General features: G+C 34.1%; 1 protein-coding gene across 1 annotated transcript in view; it reads left to right on the plus strand.

The window, feature by feature from the left end:
• LOC150108381 (uncharacterized) overlaps nucleotides 1-11,363 on the plus strand; it is a 54,516-nt gene extending 43,153 nt beyond the window's left edge. The window contains exons 11-14 of the mRNA XM_090390456.1: nucleotides 53-99; nucleotides 3,810-3,923; nucleotides 7,821-7,883; nucleotides 11,232-11,363. Of these exons, the coding sequence (XP_090246582.1) occupies nucleotides 53-99; nucleotides 3,810-3,923; nucleotides 7,821-7,883; nucleotides 11,232-11,267 (260 nt within the window). The 3' untranslated portion in view covers nucleotides 11,268-11,363. The remainder of the gene's footprint in view (nucleotides 1-52; nucleotides 100-3,809; nucleotides 3,924-7,820; nucleotides 7,884-11,231) is intronic.
• The last annotated feature ends 570 nt before the right edge of the window (nucleotides 11,364-11,933 follow it).

Raw genomic sequence — 11,933 nt, forward strand, 5'->3', positions numbered from 1 at the left:
AGAGAGAGAGAGAGAGCCTATTTACTGATATATTTGAATTTCGGTGTTGCAGGTGCAGAACGCCAATACGAGTGCCTGAAGAAAAATATTCCTGAAATAGTTAGTGAATTTCATCCATTCAAAAGTATTTTGAGATTTCCTTTATCCTTAACTGTTTATAATTAGAAATAAGCATTAGATTAATCTTAATTTTCTTTTACTTTTCTTAATTGTCTAAATTTTGCTTATTTGCTTGTTTATTCCCCCCCCCCTTTACTATGTCTGTTACAGAGGACTTCTCACAAATCTCGATACACACACACACACACACACACACACTAAAAATATAATATTTATTACTTCATTATATATTCATATCGCATTACAAGAAGTGCAATATTCCTTCCTCCAAACGTATTCAACCCAAATTGGTTAGCCGAGTGGATAGCTTATCAGCTGTCCATTCAACAGGCTGTAGGTTCTCACTGTGACATAAATGTTTGAGAATATCTTTAGCTCGTAGATGATTTTGATCGTCTGGCGCAAGATAGTTAATATATTAAAGATTTGGTATGGTTTCAAAAAGTTTTGTTTGGTATCCAGAGCAGATTTATTTAATCCTTAATCTGCAATAATAAATGTACGATACATGATCAACCTTTCATGGATAAGATTGAGATTTAAAAAAAAAAAAAAACCCTTCCTTCTTTGTAAATTTCGCAGTTTTCCTTGGATGAGAAAGATTGACTAACAGCTCCCGTAACGTGGGAGGGAAAAAACGCATGTATTCTTCCATCTTCATTTCGAAGACCTCACTTTGAATTCCAATTAGGACAGTGAAAAAACGTTTATAAGAGCTTTTCCACTGATAACCGACAGGTTTATTCCACAGAGCATAAACCAATTGGAGAACATTCAGTTATCTGACAGAACGCTTCACGATCTTAATTATTTTAATGTGAAGCATACGACACGAATTATGCTAGCATAATGAGTCATAAGTTCATCATATAAGTAGGAGTTGAATTGTTTTAATTTTCTATAATTGTAAAAAGTGCAGAAAAAAATAATAAATTGGCATATGGGTCTGAACTCTGAGACACCCTTTATAATTTTCGTCCTCTTAGAATATACCAAGGGTTCTTCTTAAAAGATCCATTGATTCATCGTAAAGCTACCTGTTAGGTTCTATTACACATGATTCCAAATTCTAGACTAAATCTACATTATGTTTTCTCTTGTAAAAGCAATCATTGAGATTTGTAGAATTACTTCGATTGTGAAATAAAATTACAAGAATTGCAATTTTATTTCAGTCACATGTTATTATAGTGGAGAAAGACTCCAAGTATAAAGTCAATGGCACAAGTAACTTTGAACGTTCCACGCTCATAAAAGAATCGCCAACATCATAGGGGAAATACAACGTATATTGCAACCGAAGTGGTGCCGTTTGGTCTAAAATCAACTTTGACTATATTCATAAGTTAACATGCACCGTTTATTCTTAATGCTTATACATATCAAAAGATTTGACTTTACAGATTTATTAATATTTTAAACGAGAAGTTTTCAATTAGTGAGCTTTATTTGACACAAGAGCCTCCCCAACTCTGTTGGTTTCGACCGAGCCCTTTATGTGGAAAGACCTAGGTTCGAATCCCGTCTATAACCGAACCTTTATTAGGGCTTTTTTAAGACAAACTGGCCTCCGTGAGTATTTTATGTATGAAGATAATATCTTCATACATAAAATACTTGTCCTAAGGGGTAGGGATGCATCAGAGTGGTAAGCCAGCTGTATTAATTGCCTAAAACATCTAATTAGGAGATTCAACCCCTCTTTGAGACGAGAAATGGATGGATGATATTTCATACCCATTTCATAATGAGTATTTTACTACTGATAAGCACCTACACCAAAAATTAATTAATTTTATGTCTTCTTATATATATCCTAAAAGAAATGAAAAAAAAAACAATTTTATATATAAAAAAATTTATATGAAAAACATTTTTGTTGTAGGTGTTTATCAGAGCTTTTCAGAAATGCAATATCAAACTCTGCGGTACCAAATATTATAAACGGTGATGAAAGCGGGATACGAGTTTATTTTTTTTTAACTGATGCCTTTGCTTTGGTTGTAATATATTTGTTTATTAATTCGAGTTGCATTTTCGCTGAGAGGACAGATGAAATAGTTTTCGTCTGGATAAAGAAGCAGATAAAAGAGATAAATTAAGTGACTGAAATTCTTTTCAAGGGAGAGCTACACTAAGTGGCCACTTTATTAGGAACACCTCATTTTCCTAAATGGGGAAGTGTTATTAATAAAGTGGTTATTCAGTGTATGTATTTAGATGTCTCCCTGCTGCATTTCCAAGTAAATTAAATTCTCTTCAGCAAACGAAAATTAAGTTAACAATTTTTTTTAAGAAAAAAAAATCTTTTACGCTGAAGTATAAGGGGGACCGAAAAGTAATCAATTTTTTGAACTACATTTTTAATATAAATTTTATTAAAGAAAAAAATTAACATTATTCAATTATATAATCTCCATCGTTAATTATTATCTTATTCCAACGATCTACTAAGTTTAGAATTCCTATTTTGAAAAACGTTTTTTCTTTGGAGGCAAAAAATATCAAACTCCTTTGTACATCGTCTTGCTAACGGAAGGTTTTATTTTTTATGCTGTGTTCTAAGGACCTGAATAAGTGATACTCACTAGGGGCAATATCCGACGAATATGAAGGATGTGGTAGAAGTTCCCCATCCTAACTGCCTAATTTTTTCTTGAGTCATTCTTGCAGAATGGTTTTGCATTATCTTGCTGCAAAATTACCCCTTTTCGATTGACAAGCGCAGGACGTTTGATTAACAATGCTTGATGTAGTCGCTTTAATTGTTCATAGTAGATGGCTGCTGTGATAGTCTTACTTTGTTCCATGAGTTCGTAATGAATAATTCCATGAATATCCCACCAAACGCACAACATTTTGTGGATGAAGTCCATCTTTAGATGTTGGAATTGGAGTTTGATTTGGAGAAAGCTACTGTTTTTTGCGTTTAATATTCTTATACAGCACCCATTTTTCGTCACCAGTTACGATTCGTTCCAAAAAAGGGGTCATTTTGTAGTCTGGTCAACAATGAATTGTAAATCGTCCGTCTCTGTGCTTTATTGTTGTCTGACAGTTCATGCGGTACCCATACACCCTGTTTAAGAACCTTGCCACACTTATGTAAGTGCTCTTGGACAGTTGACCATGACGAATTAAGTTTCACTGCTAATTCTTGTATGGTTTGGATCGGATTCAACGAGAGTCTTAAGAGCATCGTCATCTAGAGTAAGAGGTCTTCCAGATCGAGGACAATCACAGAGATCAAAATTTTTTTTTCTGCAAATCTTCTAAACCATCGCTGACATTTGTTAACCTTCAATACGTCTCCATAAGTTGAGCAAATGATTTTGGTAGCCTCGGTAGCATTCTTTCCTTGGTGAAACAAAAACACCATACAATGACGTAAATGCTGCTCTTCAACTTTAAAGTCCGCCATATTAAAAAAAAAAAATCTGAAATTAAAAAAAAAAGATTTTTTAAATAAAAAAAGTAATTCTAATGTTTAAATAAAAATCAAAATTAATAATTCATGTGTTATTTAAAAAAATACAATCGGCTAAAAATGAACTATTAAAAATAATTGATTACTTACATAACCTGATTCACTTTGAATTATAATATTGTAAGAATTTTGCCTTTGATTATGATAAAAAAAAAAAAATTCTGACTACATCTACTTTCTGATAATTGTCCATTTTATCTAGCTAAAAGGTGTGCTAAAGCAGTGCAAAGATAACCACTACGGAGACATAGCAGATCTCGAGATGCTTAGGCTCCTCTGTAGGATAGAATACACGGCAGTTAAAATAGTAACACAGGTAAGAGAAAACGCATACAGAAAGAAAATAATATGAAACAAATTCTCTGTTTATACACGCGGTTTATTTGGTCGTAAACAAACAAACAAACCGACCAGTTTCGTCACTTAGATTTGCAGCTTCTTTTGGGTTAGAATGACATAAAAATACAGGAAAAGACTAATGCGAACTGTAGGAACCATTATAATACAAGTTAAATAATAATAATAACGAAACCACGTGAAACGTGGGATCTGGCACAAATTAGCTATCGTTCAGTAGTGAACAGAAATAATATTACACTATTACAAAAAGCAAGAAAAAACGACATATTGCCGCTTAATACAGACTTGGTTCTGTTTTCCATTAATGGCTTTTTCCAACAGAATTAATGTTTTTCATCTGAGCACTTTAATAACTAACATCCATCTCGTCCAGTGTAGCACAGTTTCCGTCACGAAGAGTGAGGGCACACTGTATAGCACGATGATAGTATTGCTTCTCTAGTGTGCTTTGGGGAGAAGGGAGAATAAATGCAGAAGTGCATGCATTATCAAGTAGAAGCAACATCACAGTCCCTATTGCCCTTCGTGTTTTCTGTGGAAGAAGTAGTTTATCGCAAGTGACACTTGAATTTTATTTATGATCTCTGAAGTCATTTAGACAAAACGTCAAAAAAAGAAGCAGGTTCGTCAGATAATGTTTACATTTTTAAAGCGTTTATTGAAAAAAAAAAAAAAACCTGAAAGACTTAGAAAAGTGGGAAAAATCTTTACTTTCATCTTGGCTAGGTTGGTAGTGTTTCCCTCAGGTTTTCCATCCAGCAAAACAGGGTAAACCTTCCAATACGCATTTGACAGCTATAATAAATTATGCAAATAGAATTCACCGCTCTATCAGAGCATTCTAAGAAATTATAAGAAATATCGAGTTACTTGACAGTGACAGGCCATTGAGCCTAAACTAAACTCAAGGAAAAATGGCAATGATGCTTGACAGTGCAAAGGTTAATTGTAGCAGAAGCACGTTGTGAGTGCATTTGCGGTTTCACGAACTGCGACCGTCTATACCAAAGGTTGTGAACATTTTCAGATCGATCATAAAAATAAAAATAAACAAGTGACACCAACAATAATAATAAGTAAATAAAATAAAAAAAAATGACAACTGGGATACAATGCCCGCAGATTATTATATTTTAAGAAAATAAAACCACAAGAAGTTTGGGGATTAATTAAGTTGCCCGAGAGTGTAGTGAGTGTGGAAACGATGAATGTATTTAAGTGTGTGTGTGTGTGTGTGTGTGTGTGTGTGTGTGTGTGTGTGTGTGTGTGTGTGTGTGTGTGTGTGTGTGTGTGTGTGTGTGTGTGTGTGTGTGTGTGTAAAACAATGAGGACTCCTGGGATGAGTCTTTTGACTCCATGGAAGTCGGATAATAATAATAATAAAATAACCTTTCCATCTTTGTAATCCGTTCATATTTTTATTAATAATATACAGGGTGGTTCAAACTTCCACGTACAAATTTTGAGAGGAGGTAGAGAACATCAAATCAACCATATTCACACAGGAAAGCAGTGATGCATTCAATAGTAGTTGGATACATTTATCTGGTTTCACATCAGGTGCTCAAAGTTGCGACCATTAGCAGTGATGCATGCCTGACACCGACGACGCATTGATTGCCGTACATTTTCGAAAATACCTGGACTTTTCCGGATATTAGCAGCGGCGATGGCGATTCTTGCCACGAGGTCCATGTCAGAGGCAACAGGCGTTTCGTACACCATGGCTTTAAGGGTCCCCCACAGAAAGAAATCAATGCTCGATAAATCAGGCGAGCGTGGGGCCATGCAACGGGTCCACCACGCCCAAACCATCGCGCCCCAAAGGACCTGTCCAAATACTGACGCACAGAAATGCCAAAATGGGCTGCAGCCTCGTCGTGTTGGAACCATATCTGCCCACGCACAGTCATTGGAACATTGTTCAGTAAATCCGGCAGAACTTCTTCCAGAAAGGTCCGATACTTCTGGGAGTCCAGTCGGGTATAGCAGAGACAACGGCACGTGTGTTTGTCTCTGGATTATTGTCCATCGCATGCAACACCTCCTCTTCCATGGCAGGATTTCGCGTCGATCGTGGCCTCCCACTATCACGCCTGCGATCCATGAATGATCCATAGTCACACAAATTCTGATGCAAATACGCAAACATTTGGTGATGCTTACATTTGGTACACGCCTGTTTGGGTACCTTTCACGATACATTCGTACTACGGCTAGTCCATTATGGTCGGCAAACCCGTAAACGAGGTGCATGTCTGCTATTTCAGCGTTCGTAAAACGACGCATGTTCTTCGTACGACGTAGAAAGCTTGAATGAGGAAGCCTCAATTGCTCACCTGGAGCGCTGGCGAACAGCGCCACCCGTCACTTTCGGGTGAGGTTTCCGGTCATGCTTTCCTATATGAATATGGTTGATTTTGATGTTCTCTACCTTCCCCTCAAAGTTTGTACGTGGAATTTTGAATCACCCTGTATATCTCAAAGTGTAAAAGTCATTTGTAGCAGTACTGTCTATATTATGCCTGCCTTCTTTCGCTATTCACGGATCAAATCTGCTAAAATGTTACTTTGTCATCACCAAACAATATCCAAGTAAAAAGGCGTGGCCTGGTTGGCCGAGAGGTTAGCGTATCCACCCTCTAGCCAAAAGGTTCTCGGTTCGAATTCCGCTGTGGACATGGATGTTTGTGATTGCCTTTAGGTTGAAGATGAATTTCATCGCTTGGTGTGTGAGACTACCGTCCCCCCCATTATTGGAGGCCTGAAGTGGCTTGAAAAGTTTCATGTTTGGTGATTAGAGCAGGGTTTCTATACTATGTAAAAAAATGAAAAATACAAAAAATATATATATAAAAAAATTGAAAAAAAATAGCAAAAAAAAAAATACTAAAAAAAAATTAGTCCTTCAGATAAGGACTAATTGACAAAAATGGAATTTTCACAGTTTTAGACACCTCGAACTTGAAAAATAATCATGTAGTTTTGCACGCGCACCGAAATATGAAATTTTCTCTGTTCTTAAAGTTCTTAAAAGAACTGGGCGATGGACTGAGTCCTTGACTCTTTATCCCGTCATCTGAATGAAGAAAATCTGTGTGGATGAGATGTTATTGAGCTAAAGAGCCCTAGTCATGGCTGGGTAACGGCAATAGCCGAGCCTCAGTTAAAACTTCATTGGCTACAGCATTGCCATTTATTATTACCCTGGAAATCCTAAAAAGGCGATAATCATAAACTCGAAATTTTCTCTGTATATATATATATATATATATATATATACTTTTATATAATTTTATATACTGTGTGTGTGTGTGTGTGTGTGTGTGTGTGTGTGTGTGTGTGTGTGTGTATAAATTTGTAGAAAGTTTTTTTACCTTGGGTATACTATATATTAAAGATACCAAGCAATTTTATAAGCTAGGTTTTTTTAATCCTTTTTCCCAAGTAAGTCAAGTTTGCGCCTGCACATACTGCAAGTCTGAGGCAACTCGTTGTAAAGGTGGATTAAGAACTGATCACTTTTCTTAGTATTTCCCCTTAATGCAAAGCGAGTGCTTTATATATATATAAAGCACTCGAAGAGCCCATTAAAAAAATTGTGGTGGTGGTGGGGGGGGGGAACAAAATCGTCCTTGTGCCGTTAATTTTTTTGCAAAAGCTCATCATAAGTCTTCTTATTAGTACTTATTACTACTTACATATTTATAAAAAAAAAAACAGATCACCACTATTACGAATACTGTATTAGGAAATATTCATTACTTTTAATATTGACGATATTTGTACTGCATTTGATGAAAGCGTTTCCAATCTAAGAGAAATTTATTAATACTTAATTTATATCTTACAGTGGCAGGAATGCATTAAAAAGAATGCGGGAATTTATATGAGCATACTGAAAGAAGCAGTAATAGTAAGTTTTATTCAATATATTTGAATTTATTAACTTTTCTTGGATTAAAGATGAAAATGTTTTTTAAAGACAATGAAATATTTTTTTTAATAATCTAAAGAAAAAAATTTTTTTTCTTAGATTATTTTTTGAACAAAATTACTCAAACAACCATAAAAGGGTCACCATAAGGTACCTATCTTCAAGATTCGACCGTACTTTTTGATAGAAATTAACTGAGCACCCAAATGCGTTCACTTATCTTACTATTACATATTGGCACCCCCATAGAGTCCGTAGAGTTATCATGGAAGGTCCATTCTCGAGCTATTTTGTTTTCTCGCTCTTTATTTGACCAGTCGACTTTGTGCGGTGTTCTGTTTTGCACACTTTGCTCCCAGTTATAAAATAGAAGACTAAACCTATTCTTTCATATGTCCCATTACGTTGAAATATTTCAAAAGTTGCACTTTGTAGTGTATTGATTCTGGTAAGTGGTAATTGAAATTGGAGCATTAAACTAGACCAACAATTGATTGTATTGATATTTGAAAAATCAAATCCTTTAAATTAGAATTATTCTTAATCTTTAATAGTCATTTGATATTTGAAGACCAGTGTTTTTTACCTTCGTATGGTTTAATTATATTCCATGAACAGTATATCACAAGTCCAATTGTGCTCCATGAAGTCTTCTGTCCAGACAACTTGGAAATTTATTGATACCATTACAGTTATAATCACCATAATTTGTTCACTTAAATAAATATTAAGATGAAAATAGTTTAGCATGTAAAGAGAAAGTGCTATATCGTATGAGAATCTCAGATGACTGAATTATAGCATCGTCTCCTTTCTTATAACAACAATAAAATAAAAACGTTTTACAGCTTCTGTGTAGAATCATATGCCTTAAGTCACTTCTTTCTAAATTATGATTAACAATTTTTTCTTAAGCTTTTTAATGTTAATTCACTCACGAATTAGCCTATATAACATTAATATAAGTAACGTAAATGGGCTGAGGATCAAATAATTCATAGACTGCTCTAGAAATCAAACATGGAACGTAAAAGTTCCATGTTTGATCGTAAAGCTATGTTTTATTTTTGTTTTGTTTTTTTCTTCCCATAAAGCCATTTCAACCTCCAGTAAGACGGGACTACGAAAATCATCTACTACCAAAAAATATTCCCGAGGCAATCATGTCCATGGTGGATTTGAATCTATAGCTTGTTGGTGGGAAAGTGGATAACTGAACCACTCAACCAGCCAGGTCGGTAAAACCAGGCTATACAAGCCGATTCGAAATTTTGACGCCGTTTTAACTGTTTACTTTAACCTTTTTTTTAATTTAAAAAAACTGTAAAAAGGCCTTATCTTGATAAAAATAAATACCATAATAAAGTACAAAAATGTATATATCTTAGCCGAATAATGGTAAACAAAAATTTCTTCTACGAAATCTAAAAGACTTCTAAAAAGTATATTACTAGTATTGATTAAAAGAATGCAGATTTTGTATAAGAACTGCATACGTTTTACAGATCAGCTGAGTCTTTAAAAACATCAACGAAAGGCAAAGTACGAACTTTTTCTACTTCTGAAAAATTAAGCAGTGCCTAGTAGGAATCAAATAGGTTCTAAGAATCCTAGAATCTATTTCGTTCAAGAACCTAGAACGAAATAGATTTTGGAAAGCTTCCTGTCCTCTTACCAAACATGACTTGTTCTTAAGAGTAGTGAACTTGAGTTGTGATTAAAATGCTGTTGAAATTTTAGAGATAAACCATCCTATTTCCAATATCAATGAATTGCTTTAAGTTTTGCACTGCATATTCCGTGCATGTTCAAGTACTGATGGAACGAGTATCGGATAGATCCCATACACTTTTTTTTTTTAGAATGAACAGTATTTAGTAATCTGAAGTCAAGTCAGATTTGTATATTATTATTATGCATAATATGCATAGTATTTTATTTATTTTTATGCAGAGTTAAAACAGAAATACAAAAGACAGTGATTAGACCTATTGTTTTATATGGAGCAGAAATCTTGAGCATAACAGACCAAGATGCAAAAGTTGCAGATCTTTGAAAATAAAATCCTCACAAAAGTCTATAGACCTGTAAGAGATAGCACAACAGGCGAATGGAGAAGAAGACATAATCAAGAACTATATGAACTTCATAGATCCCACTTCTAACGTATGAATTCAGAGCATGCAGATTGAGATGGCTTGGACATGTGGAAAGAATGGATGAGGAGAGAATTGCTGAACAAGAATTCAAGCTGAAGCCTGATGGAAAGTGATAGAGGAGACCGTGGACACTCTGGTAGGATAATGTCCAAAAAGACAGCTAAGATGGGAATCCAGGATTGGAATGAAAGAACTCAAGACAAACAGAAAGGAATGGAAGAAGTCCATATACGCAGCAAAGAACTTTAGAGATTCAGCAGGCTGAAGAAGTATATGCTGGTGTATAAGGAGATTAGGTGTATATGACTACCCCAAAATTTTTTTTCAAAATATTTTTTTTTGCTATATTCGGCGTACAAGACGACAGCAAATTATACACTTACCGCTGACAGCTTCTTACAGTCGCCTTAGCTATTTTTTTTTTCTTTGTTGCAACTTATGAACGAGTCTTCCCGTGCGATCAGTAGAGTTGTTTGTTACGTTTATATTATACTAGTATTCGGTTTCGTGTATTGTAATTCATGTAAGTACCAGTAAGGATTCATTCGTATTTAGGTGGGAAAAAAATTATATATAAATATTTCTATCCAGTATATTTATATACACAATATATTAATATGCCTAAAGCTTATTGGGACACATTAGATATTAGTGGAGCTAGACGATCGCTTAAAGCTGTTTACCATCGCCAATATCAAGGTTCAGTTTTCATACTAGGAGTTATAAGAAGACTTTTAGGACAGAATTTCTTTAAACTTCAAATATCGTCTTATTCGACGACATAAACGAGTATTTTTTTTTTTTTTGTAAACCCTATGGTTTAGCCTTATGGAAACTAAAGTAATGTTATGAACATTTTCACTGGTTTCTATGCTGTATAACTTGGGTACTCTATGAGATATTCTCAAGACATTCTTTCTTTATATCGTTTTCAGAATACATCATTTTATTCTGTTTGGATAAAACTTATTAGAGACAGGTATTATTTCTGAATGAAGAAGTTCATTTCTGATACTCGTATGTCTCCATATTATGAAATAGTGTTCTTTGGACAAAATTAAATATTGCTTTATTCAGTAATCAGATGTATCATAGTCTAATGCTGTTCAACGAACATAGTTGGTTATGTCAGTCACTAAATATCTAACAGATTTTGTTTAACTTGCAGACCTGTTATGAGAATGGAGTTCTACAGTCTGGATAAGCGCTGTCTTCAAGAAGAGAGAGAGAAAGAGAGAGAGAGAGAGAGAGAGAATATCATTCTTTCATCTCTAAAATAAGAATGTTTATGAAAAATTCAACACCTTTGCATTGGAAAGCTTCGCACAATTTTGAATATTTTATAATTTTGTAAAAACATTGTGACTTGCTACAGACAAGCTACTGTAGTGTTCAATGATCTCATTGTAACACTTATAACAACGATCTTAATTTTAATAAATAAATAACCATTCATTTTTGTTGTTAAGTGTTGAGGAAATGTTCCACATTTCTCATCACTTATAATGCTTTCTTTTTTAACTTATTTAAAAAAATAAGAATCAATTGTTAAATTATGTTTATGAAATAATAAATTTAATAGTTGTTATTAAATGATTTATTGGATTATTTTGTATATATAACGGCTAAATAATCATTATTATTTAATAAGAATTATTATTTAATAAAAATTACCATATATAAATTGGTTCGCCGACCACAGTCAAGAAACCAACAGAACATAAATCATAAATGAATATCAGAAGAAGAAAAAAAGTGAATTTAATTTACATATTTTTCACTCAATGCAACTCGCCAATGAAAACATATTTGCGAGAGACAATTAACTAACAAACAAACATATCTAGCTAATAAGCCGATAAGGGAAATT

Source organism: Typopeltis vanoorti, chromosome 3 (assembly GCF_054136105.1).
Source record: "Typopeltis vanoorti isolate ZY-2024b chromosome 3, IOZ_Tvanoo_1.0, whole genome shotgun sequence".
NCBI classification, from domain to species: domain Eukaryota; kingdom Metazoa; phylum Arthropoda; class Arachnida; order Uropygi; family Thelyphonidae; genus Typopeltis; species Typopeltis vanoorti.